The sequence below is a fragment of the Gorilla gorilla genome, chromosome 2 (genome assembly GCF_029281585.2).
Source record: "Gorilla gorilla gorilla isolate KB3781 chromosome 2, NHGRI_mGorGor1-v2.1_pri, whole genome shotgun sequence".
In the NCBI taxonomy this organism is placed as follows: Eukaryota; Metazoa; Chordata; class Mammalia; order Primates; family Hominidae; genus Gorilla; species Gorilla gorilla.
The window spans coordinates 43,250,601-43,262,703 of NC_086017.1; the positions used below are offsets into that span (position 1 = coordinate 43,250,601).

The following is a 12,103-nucleotide window of genomic DNA, read 5'->3' on the forward strand; positions in this document are numbered from 1 at the left end:
CCAGCAAGAAATAGGTGACTCCAAGAGGTCCCAGGCATGGTCTCCCCTTCTGAATTTCTTGTGATGTACTAAACTCAGAGTTGGTCATTAACTCTCTACAGGAGAGACTGCACATAAGTTTTTGTTTCTTGTTCTCTCAGTGAGGGCTGCCGAAACCTGGAGTACCTGAACCTCTCTTGGTGTGATCAGATCACGAAGGATGGCATCGAGGCACTGGTGCGAGGTTGTCGAGGCCTGAAAGCCCTGCTCCTGAGAGGCTGCACACAGGTACCAGAGGGTTGATACAGCTGTTTGTGTTATGTGTCAGGTGTGGGCACATCATCCAGAAAGCTGCTTTTGCATTTTTCTTGGTGTCCCACTGTTCCCTCATCTGGATTCCAGCCGTCTTTTGTTTTCTCTGTCCACTCAGTTAGAAGATGAAGCTCTGAAACACATTCAGAATTACTGCCATGAGCTTGTGAGCCTCAACTTGCAGTCCTGCTCAGTAAGTAGCGTGCCTTTCCTGAACACCGTTTGCTCTATGTTGTCTCCCAAAGCAGTCTGCCTCAGGCCTCCCTGCAGCACCCTAGGCACCTGAGATGGGCTGTGTTGCCACACCCTGATTTTCATCCTGTGTCCTTATATAACCTACCAATTTGTCACAAGCTGGAAGAACAACAACAACAAAAAGGAATCATACTCAATATGGAGCCACTGATATCTCCCCTAAAAATAATATAGACCAGGTCTTGATTTTGTTGAATAGAGTATTAGGGACGCTATTGAGGAATGCAGTGAATTGGTCACTAAATAGTTTTAAGACATGAAGTGTCTTTTTTTTTTTAACTTATAAATTGAGGATGATGACTCCTCTCACGTTGTTTCAGTGGATAAAATGAAATAACACATGCAAAAATGCTTTAAAGAATAAAACGCATAGGCAAGAGCAAGGTGGCATTTTCATCAGGACATTAGCCTATGAAAAACTATTGGTCCTTCTCCACTGCCATTGTAAATGTTGGTAATTGAAGAGGATGCTTGCTACATCCTACCAGGTTTTCAAGGGGAACATAGATTTTGAGAAAGGTAAGGGAAAACCCTTGCATTCAGCTTTAAGTGAATATATTATAAATGTTTAGAGTCCCTAGTGGTGGGGAAAAAAAACAGAAACTATATTATGGACAAACGTTGACCATATGGGCCAGGACTACTCAAAAATAGGACCTTGACTTATGTGTAGCATAGCACTGGCTGATGGCTTGAAGTATAATATAGATGTGCGTGTTTATTTCTATATGAAGTAGTCTGTTTAAGTGAACATATTATTTTGAATCTTCATGGCCAAATTCATAGAATTTAAGGTATTTATCAATAATTTTGTGATTTATTTAATTTTCCTATTGTCTAAAACATTTGATGAAATATAAATATATGTGTATATTGTAAATATCTAAAGCATTAATCTGCAGAAATCCAATCAAATATTAATGTCAGTTAAACTAGGAAAGCCTCAAAAGTTCTTTAATCAGATTTTTAAATTATGAGTTTATAAACTTTATGAAAAAATCTATATTTTGATGACTAGTGAGGGAGAAATGGAATTTTAAACTTTTATTCTCCATTTATATTATTTAAAAATTTTATTTTATTTTTTCCTGGATGCATGTATCTTATCTAAATTGCTAAAATATTTTAAAGCTGTGCAGAGATAACACAAGTACCTGTCTACCCTCTACTTCTTATTTTGTTGAAGTTATTTGGATAAAATGCTAGTAATCAGCAACCAAAACTGAACAACAGCAGATACTTTTCTGCTGCTCCCGTTTTGGTATTGCTGGTGTCCTCTGACTTTTCTTTCTGTGCTGCTTTTCCTCAGCGTATCACGGATGAAGGTGTGGTGCAGATATGCAGGGGCTGTCACCGGCTACAGGCTCTCTGCCTTTCGGGTTGCAGCAACCTCACAGATGCCTCTCTTACAGCCCTGGGTTTGAACTGTCCGCGACTGCAGTGAGTACACTGCACTTTTTGCTTTGCAGCTCAGAGTTTGGCTGAGTTAACCAAGAGGGCTTCCTTCAGGAGAGGACAGGCTTGCCAGGTAGTGGCGGTGGAGGCAGTAGTTATGTTGTTGTTGGCTTTTGTTGGGTAAATTGGGGTGCGGCAGTGTATAAATCCAGTTCATTGGAGGATGTACTGGGAGAGTATAAAATGTCTACCACCAGTGAATCCAAACTTTAATTTCTTAATGAATGTCACACAGTTTCCCACCTAATTTACCTCATCATGTTATTGCTTTAAGCACCCGAGTGAGCACATAGTGAGGGGAGTGATAGCCTCACATCCAAAGGACATGAGCTTCTCCTCCAGAACTGCTGCCAAATGGACAGAATGAGGGGAATATCACAATCACCTTCTTACTTAGCTTCTTCCTCAGTAGGAAAAAAAGTTTTTAACAAATAATAATTTAGGCCAGGCATGGTGGCTCATGCCTGTAATCCCAACACTTTGGGATGCTGAGGTGGGTGGGTCACCTGAGGTCAGGAATTCGAAACCAGCCTGGCCAACATGGTGACACCTCGTCTCTACTAAAAATACAAAAATTAGTCGGGTTGGTGGCAGGTGCCTGTAATTCCAGCTACTCGGAATGCTGTGGCAGGAGAATCGCTTGAACCCGCGAGGCGGAGGTTGCAGTGAGCCAAGATTGGCCACTGCACTCTAGTCTAGGCGACAGAGTGAGACCCCATCTCAAAAAAAAAACAAAAACACAATAATTTGTATTCTGATCCTCAAGGTAATAGATTATCATTACCAGCTATGAATATTAAAATTTTAACAATAGTAACAATAGTTGACTTCAGAACCAGCAACCTTAAACTTTATCCAAGAGGCAGAAAAAAAGATACTTTTTAAAAATCTCTGCTTCCCAATGAAACTGATCCATTCCCACGCTCACACCAGTTCTGTATCTTTTAAGAACTGTATATTTCTGCTTTTACCAATTTTTCTTACTGTTGTAGAGAAGGTACTATATCATTTAGATATTTCTGTTTAGTAGAAGGAATTTGGGTGATCAAAACTGGCCAGAAAGGAGGTCAAAATTATTGCTGTAAGGGAGTGTTTAACTTAGAAATGTTATTCATGCACCCATCCCTATTAAGCATGGGTAATTGAGAATTAACTTATTTTTCATTGTCCACAAATTTTTTTAAATTTCCTTTAGGGTACCTGGGAATTTCCATAAATGCAGTAAATCTCAAGATGATTTTGTTGAGAAAAGTTCATTTTAAATGTGTTTAAAAAGTGAACAAGGCTGGGCATGGTGGCTCATGCCTGTAATCCCAGCACTTTGGGAGGCCGAGGTGGGTGGATTACCTGAGGTCAGGAGTTTGAGACCAGCCTGGTCAAGATGATGAAATCCCATTTCTACTAAAAGTACAAAAATTAGCTGGGCATGGTGGCGGGCACCTGTAGTCCCAGCTACTTGGGAGACTGAGACGGGAGAATCGTTTGAACCTGGGAGGCGGAGGCTGCAGTGAGCCAAGATGCTCCACTGCACACCAGCCTGGGTGACGTATGAGACGCTGTTTGCAAAACAAAACAAAACAAAACAAAAACAAAACCAAAAAACAAATATTAGAATACTACTTAAAAACAACATGCTGGTAAAGCAGGAAGATTCCTGGATTTACTTTCCAAGTTTGGGATGGAACTTCGGGGCTTTGGGCAGGTCACATTCCCTAAGGGCTGTTAACAGAAGCAAAAGCATGTCAAAGAGCAGAAAAGACTCAAGTATGCATCATAAAATATGTGTTTCCATTATTAACTAGTTGGTACCTTTTTCTCCCCTGTACCCACTTTCTCCTCAGAATTTTGGAGGCTGCCCGATGCTCCCATTTGACTGACGCAGGTTTTACACTTTTAGCTCGGGTAAGGCATAGATTTAAAGAATACAACCAAACTCTAATTCACCTCCCGAATTCAAAGTGACTTGGAGTGGTTTTGGGTGTGCAAAAGACTACCTTCAGAAAAGACAGGCACAAAGTAGAGTAGAACCCTTGGGGTGTGTATTGCAGTTTTTCCAGTTAGCCAGAAATCTAGGGAAGTTCTATAGAGGGTTCTGTAAAGAGTCTGAGCCTCACGCGTGGTCAAGTGGGACCAGCCTCCTCCTGGCAGGAGACTCCATTCCTCACTGGACCCCAACTTGGCCTCTCAGCAGCATCCCCTAACTGGGCTGTACCCTGCCCTTTGTCCTGCAAACAGTGACCACTGGGGGCCCCTCTGGACCTGCTGCCAGGAACCCATGTCCTCCTGGGGCTGCTGATACACTTGGCTACCTCCACCCAACCCCCACAGTGTGGCTTAGTGCCCCATCCCCATGCCCTCCCAGAGTCTAGGCTATGGCTAAAATTTACCTGCTGATGTCTGCGAGCCACTGGGAAGGTTGTAGACAACTCTCTTTACAAGTTGAGAGAAGGAAATGCAGCCAGAGGCAGCCCTATTCCCAGTTCCAAAGCACTGTAACTCAAAAGGCAGCTGCTCAGAAGTGCTGGTTTACTGGGTAGCTTTAGGAAGAGGGCATACTTCTTAACAGAAGAGAACAAGGACACTGGGCCAATACTCAGAGGGATAGGGCAAGCCACCATTGTTGCTGTCACCACTGACTCACATGTGGGGTGTGTCTTGTGGACTCTTCCAGAATTGCCACGAATTGGAGAAGATGGATCTTGAAGAATGCATCCTGGTGAGTGGACTCCTGACAGCCCTGCAGGGCAGCCTGCTCCTTAGTCACTGCTGGCCAGTTCAGCACAGCCAGAGACACTGACTCGCTATCATCCTGACCCTCCTTGATCAACCTCAGTGGCAGGGCTTGGAAACCTGTGAAGGCCATGGCAGTGGATGCGTGAACTTTTGGCCATTCTCAGTCATCAGACAGAACTACAGAAGAGAAGTTCAGGATAGCTCTATAAAATAAGCTTACATGTCCAGTGATGGGGTGACTCCAAAGAGGAGAATCCTGGGAACCCTCCTTGCCCACTCCCTCTTTGTCCCTTGCCCCAAGCCTCCTTGGGGCACCAGAAGAGAGACCAAAGAACAGTTTTGCATCTCTAGAAGTGGGCAGATTTTAGAGCGCTGGTGAAGAGAGGAGCTCCCAGCCCCAGAGTGTTTGAGATGAGTTTTTAATTCTCTTTTACACCTTTTGATTCTCGTGTTCAAGAGAAGCCAGGATTAGGTATTAAGTTCTGGTGTAGAAGCCACACTGACACAGCGTGTTTCTCTCCAGATAACCGACAGCACACTCATCCAGCTCTCCATTCACTGTCCTAAACTGCAAGCCCTGGTGAGTCTGAGTTTTTCTGACATTATTCACCTGTTAAAGATGAAAGAGCCCTCCCACCACAGCAAGAAGCTGTTTGGGTTCTCTTTCTGTAAGGTATCATCTCTCTTGATTTCAAAAATCTATTAATTGGGCTAACTTGGGAGGCAAGGTATCTAAATATTTGATTACTGCTTTCATTGAATTTGCAATTTTAAGATTCCCAAAAGAGAAATGTCCAGATCCAGATGGTTTTGTTGGGGAGCTCTACCAAACATTTAAGGAATGAACATCTTTTTTTTTTTTGAAAACAGGGTCTCACTCTATCGCCTAGGGTGGAAAGCAGTGGCACAATCTGAGCTCGCTGCAACCTCCACCTCCCAGGTTCAAGCAATTCTCCTCCTCAGCCTTGCGGGGGGATTACAAACATGCGCCACCACGCCTGGCTAATTTTTGTACTTTTAGTAGAGACGGGGTTTCGCCATGTTGGCCAGGCTGGTCTCGAACTCCTGACCTCAGGTGATCTGCCTGCCTCGGCCTCCCAAAGTGCTGGGATTACAGGTGTGAGCTACCGCACCTGACCTGAATTAGCATCAATTCTATACACTCTGTTTTAGGAAATAAGACAGTAAAACATTTTACAACTCTTTTTTTATTTTGAGACAGAGTCTTGCTCTGTCACCCAGGCTGGACTGCAGTGGCGTGACCTCGGCTCACTGCAACCTCTGCCTCCTTGGTTCAAGCTATTCTCCTGCCTCATCCTTCCGAGTAGCTGGGATTACAGGCGTGCACCACCACGCCCAGCAAATTTTTGTATTTTTAGTAGAGACGGGGTTTCACCATGTTGGCCTGGCTGGTCTCGAACTCCTGACCTCAAGTGATCCACCTGCCTCGGCCTCCCAAAACAACTTTTTTTTTTTTTTTTTTAACGAGGCCAGTAATACCCTGTTATCAAAACCAAACAAAATTATACCAAAAAAAAAACAAACTACAGACTGATATTCCTCATAAACATAGAAGCAAGTATCTGTAACAAAATATTAGCAAACAGAATGTAGCAATATATAGAAATAATTATAATACCATGGCCAAGCAGGGTTTACTCCAGAAACACAAGTATAGTTTAATATTTGAAAACTGACTGATGTAATCAACAATATTAACTAAAGAAGAAGAATTACATGATCACATCAACTAATGCAGAAAAAGAATTTGACAAAATTCAAGAGGGCCAGGCACGGTGGCTCACACCTGTAATCCCAGCACTTTGGGAGGCTGAGGTGGGCAGATCACAAGGTCAGGAAATTGAGACCATCCTGGCCAAGATGGTGAAACCCCATCTCTACTACCAAAATTAGCTGGGCGTGGTGGCACACGCCTGTAGTCCCAGCTACTCTGGAGGCTGAGATGGGGGAATTGCTTGAACCCGGGAGGCGGAGGTTGCAGTGAGCCAAGGTCACGCCACTGCACTCCAGTCTGGCGACAGAGTGAGACTCTGTCTCAAAAAAAAAAAAAAAAATTCAAAAGAAAAAGTTACTTTAAAAAGTACCAGGCCGGCCGCAGTGGCTCACGCCTGTAATCCCCAGCACTTTGGGAGGCCGAGGCAGGCGGATTGCCTGAGGTCGGGAGTTCAAGACCAGCCTCACCAACATGGAGAAACCCTGTCTCTACTAAAAATACAAAAAATTAGCCAGGCTTGGTGGCACATGCCTATAATCCCAGCTACTAGGGAGGCTGAGGCAGGAGAATTGCTTGAAACTGGGAGGGGGAGATTGCTGTGAGCTGAGATCTCGCCATTGCACTCCAGCCTGGGCAACAAGAGCAAAATTCCATCAAAAAAAAAAAAAAAGTACCAGGAATATGAGAAAAATCCCCAGTTGCCATGTTCCCTACACAGGGATAACTATCACTGTGGCCAGTTTCTGTCCTTTTTGAGAAATTCTTTGTGCAATGAAAAGTGATTATCTTTCTCTGTCCCTCTCCTCCCTGTCTCTTTCATGCACACACATCCACACCACATCCATGGGAGCAGAAGACACCTGCTGATGGCAATTAAAAGCAATTCCACCTCCCATTCTGCATCTTCTGCCCCACCATCCTAACCACCTCTGAGTCAGGAATGTGATATAAGCTGCTCGCCTCCAGAATGCATCACTCCTGCCAGGGATGAGTGACAGTGCATGACAGGAGAAAAGGCTTTAAGGCCAACCTGAGCTGGGTATAATTGGCAAGTCTCAACTTTGAGCCACAATGCTGTCATCTGTAAAAAGGGAATAATGACACTTACTCTGCAGAATTGGCCCGAACCAGACAGCTTTGACTATTGACTACGTTGTTAGTGTTAATATAGAAGGCCCCACTGCTGTGTGAACCATGTTGGCAGCGGATTTTCCTGTTAACTCAGAACAGGTCAAGCACCCTCTGATTTTCCTTAAATCAGTTTTTAAAAATTTCTATGAATACTTGAGTATGCCAGTACATAAGTTTTTCAATTAATATAACAGTATCTCCTCAGTCTCATATGTTACTGCTAACTTCTTGATTTCTGAATTTCCCTATATTAAAACAATGGAGAAATTGACATTCATACACCACCTCCATCATCTTTCTCCAATCTGTGTTTGTAAATATACACGTATATATGTGTGAATCCATATGTAAATAAAATGAAATTGGCTGGGCACGGTGGCTCACGCCTGTAATCTCAACACTTTGGGAGGCCGAGGTGGGTGGATCACCTGAGGTCGGGAGTTCGAGACCAGCCTGACCAACATGGAGAAACCCCGCCTCTACTAAAAATACAAAATTAGCCAGGCGTGGTGGTGCATGCATGACTGAGGCAGGAGAACCGCTTGAACCTGGGAGGTGGAGGTTGTGTTGAGCCGAGATTGCACCATTGCACTCCAGCCTGGGCAACAAGAGTGAAACTCCATCTCAAAAAAAATAAATAAAAATTTAAAAAAAAAGAAAATGAAATATATACATACACAGAGAGACACTTTTTTTCTCATTCCGTTTTATTGTAAGTAATCAAACTTCTATTTTTTTATTTACCAATTTTAAACAGCCTCCTGAAGAACCAGTTTTCTGGCTTTACTCTTAAGTCAATTCTAAAAGCTAAAAACCAATGAACAGCATTGATTACATAAATTGCTATTTGATGTAAACCATGTAGAGTGATTCGATTCATGAGAAAGGAAATATATTCCACATTGTTAAGATCAAGCTCAGAGAAGAATCTTTAAAGCATCAAGGTCCAACAAAATTCCTCTCCTCTAGCTTCCCTTCCCTCGAGGTGGTACTCTGCTGCCTAGTTACATAGCCAGTAGTTCTAGTTTCTAGCAGTAGTTTCTAGTTTGGGGCTGTTACAACCAGTACTGCAATGTCTTAGATTTTTTATTCTGCAGGAATACCTTACACCCATCCACTCAGGTCTCCTCTGCCAGGACTTGTCAAGTCCAAACTCTCAGACATTTCCTTGCTTCATAGACTGCAGTAGCCATTCACTTGCTCTAAACTGTATCCACTTCCGCACTAAAAAATTTGGCAGTCAGAGTGGTTTTTCAAATTTTAACTTTACTGAAGTAAAATATACATGTAGAAAAGTACATTTATCATTGGTGTATAGATCAATGCATTTCCATAAACTGAATACACCCCGATCAAAGGTCAACATTATCATGACCCCGGAAAGGCCCTTTCTGCTCCCTTTCAATCACTGATCCCCCAAAAGTTGTGACTTCCAAATAGCATATATTAGTTTTGCCTCTTTTTGTATTTTATTTAAATGATATGAATGGAATCATCATATATACTCATCTGGTTTCCTTATCCATATTGTGACATGTAGTTGTATATTGTTCATTCTCACTGCTTTATAGAATGGGTACACTGTGATTTATTTATCCTTTCTCTACTTTTGAATATTTGAGTACTGCTTCTAGTTTGGGGCCATTACAGCCAGTATTCCTGTTTTTTGGTTAACACATGTATGCATTTCAGTCAGAAACATCGAAATAACCCCTGCAGCATATGAGACTTCCAATTGCTCCACATCCTCACCAACACTTATTTTCCATCTTTTTTGAAAAACAATCGTAACATCACATTCTCCTTACAACTCCTCCCACTGACCTTGGAATCAGAACTAAATTTCTTTACATAACCTACACAACTCTGTGATCTGGCCCTTACCTCCCCAATTCCATCTGCATCTACATGCGTCCTCTTATTTCCCACCTATTATATGTTGACCTTCTTCCTAAACAGTACTTGCCGTTCTCCTGCTACCCCTGGGCCTTGCACACAACAAACTCTTTGCTCTCTTTCCTAGGATTAGCTCCTAATCCTTCAAATATCAACTCGGTGGTCTGTTCCCCAGGACAAATCCTGCTATCATATGCTCTCAAAGCACCTCAGCTTCAGTTTAAAAGATTAGCATTATTTGATTTTATAGACTCTCCAGTCTGGGCTCTGCCAGTGCAGAGAAGTATACTTTTACTCATCATTGCACACATGGGGGCTGGGACAGAGTTGGAACTCATATATTTGAAGGAACAAATGAACAAATGGGACATGGATACAGTACTTTTGCCTCTCTAGTTTTTATGGTGGGGTGAATCTTACATTTGATATGCATTGGGGGAAACTGTCAGGTCTGAAACTGTTTTTGATATAGAGAACTTAAGAGAATTACATAAATGTCATTTGGCTATATAATATTCATCTGAATTTATCTTTTGCAACCGTTACTGTTTACCCAAGAGAAGTCAGTAATGTCAGATCACGCTGTTCAAGGTCTATTTGATTATAACCTTCAAAGATGCTCAGTATATCTCTGGGTCTCAGCTATTTGTGCAATTTTCTAAATGAACAAGGACATTAGATGCATTGATTTCACTGGCATCCCCTCAAATGGAGAACTGGCCAATAAAACTGCTCTCAAGGGGGTAAACTGAAATTTCCCCTGAAGATTTTATTTCCATCTTTACACAATTAGAAGAGAGAAGCCACTCCCAGTGTAGCAAACCCATAACCAAAGGGCCCCAAGGCTTTGTGTTTGGTCCTCACTGCCTGATTAAATGTCTCAGTCTGTTTTGTGCTGCTACTACAGACTGGATAATTTGTAATGAACAGAAACTTCTCATAGTTCTGAAGGCTGGGAGGTCCAGGGGCTGGCATCTGCTGAGGGCATTCTTGCTGTGTCATCCCATTGCAGAAGGGCAAAAAGGCTAGCTTCCAGCTTTTTTTAGGACTTGAGCCTTGGAATAAGGGTCCTGCAAACATTTACTCATGTCTTCCTGTTCCAGAGCCTGTCCCACTGTGAACTCATCACAGATGATGGGATCCTGCACCTGAGCAACAGTACCTGTGGCCATGAGAGGCTGCGGGTACTGGAGTTGGACAACTGCCTCCTCATCACTGATGTGGCCCTGGAACACCTAGAGAACTGCCGAGGCCTGGAGCGCCTTGAGCTGTACGACTGCCAGCAGGTTACCCGTGCAGGCATCAAGCGGATGCGGGTAGGTATGGGGCAGGGGAGTCAGTCACACCTGACATTTCTAAGCACCAAAGGAAAACATCAAGAATCAGACCAGGGCTAGGCATGCGGTGGCTCACGCCTGTAATCCCAACACTTTCAGAAGCCAAGGTGGGTGGACCACTTGAGGTCAGGAGTTCAAGACCAGTCTGGTCAAAATGGTGAAACCCCATTTCTACTAAAAATACAAAAATTAGCCAGGTGTGGTGGTGGGCGCCTGTAATCCCAGCTACTCGGGAGGCTGAGGCAAGAGAATCACCTGAACCTGGGAAGCAGGTTGCAGTGAGCCCAGACTGCACCACTGCACTTCAGCCTGGACCACAGAGTGAGACTCCATCTCAAAATAAATTGATCAATCAACACTCATTTTCTGTTATGCAATAGTTATGCAAACTGATCTGGCACAACAGTGTCACCTTAAACTTCTTCAAAATGTTCTTGCTTAGACTCCACCCTGGAAGATTCAACTTGAGTTGGGTCTGGGCTGGAGATTCCACAGTCTGGTGATCGTAGCCCTTATAAGAAAGCCTATGTTGGGTTGGGCGCGGTGGCTCACGACTGTAATCCCAGCACTTTCGGAGGCCGAGGTGGGCGGATCACAAGGTCAGGGGTTCGAGACCAGCTGACCAACATGGTGAAACCGTCTCTACTAAAAATATAATTAGCTGGGTGCGTGCCTGTAATCCCAGCTAATTGGGAGGCTGAGGCAGGAGAATCGCTTGAACCCGGGAGGTGGAGGTTGCAGTGAGCTGAGACTGCGCCATTGCACTCCAGCCTGGGCGACAAGAGTGAAACTCTGTCTCAAAAAAAGAAAAAAGGCCTATGTTAAAAGGCAAGCAATTTAAGGTCATTATGAGTGGGAGGTAGAACTCTCTTGGCTAATTTCCAGGTAAGAGGGCTTAACAGAATTTGGCTTTCATATAGTTCACCTACACTGTTTTCTTGATTATGCTTTAAGTTTAGGCAACTGCATTTAACAGCCCCATCCAGGGTGCTACAGCTGTAGAGAACATTCACTTAGTTTGTAAACAGGGCTGGTTACTACCCCTGGGTGGAAACATATCAATGCATATCAACATAAGTGTTTTCACTTATCCTTAGAAGGTACTAATGGGGGGCAGACGGTGGGGGGGAGTAACAGGAGTAGCTCTAATCTATAGCATAAATTCTACTTGAACTAAGGTGAAGATTTTTAATAGAAGACTATAGGTTTTTCTAGAATTATGACCATAATCCTAAAAATAGTAATGTGTAAAGACTCCACTTTTTTCTTC

General features: G+C 43.2%; 1 protein-coding gene across 3 annotated transcripts in view; it reads left to right on the forward strand.

The window, feature by feature from the left end:
- The window catches only part of FBXL2 (F-box and leucine rich repeat protein 2), a 130,673-nt gene that overhangs the window by 95,616 nt on the left and 22,954 nt on the right, over positions 1-12,103 (forward strand). For all 3 annotated transcript variants that reach the window (XM_004033815.4, XM_055383688.2, XM_031009230.3), the window contains 7 exons: positions 141-267; positions 410-484; positions 1,856-1,986; positions 3,843-3,903; positions 4,673-4,717; positions 5,258-5,314; positions 10,600-10,812. In XM_004033815.4, the coding sequence (XP_004033863.1) occupies positions 141-267; positions 410-484; positions 1,856-1,986; positions 3,843-3,903; positions 4,673-4,717; positions 5,258-5,314; positions 10,600-10,812 (709 nt within the window). The remainder of the gene's footprint in view (positions 1-140; positions 268-409; positions 485-1,855; positions 1,987-3,842; positions 3,904-4,672; positions 4,718-5,257; positions 5,315-10,599; positions 10,813-12,103) is intronic.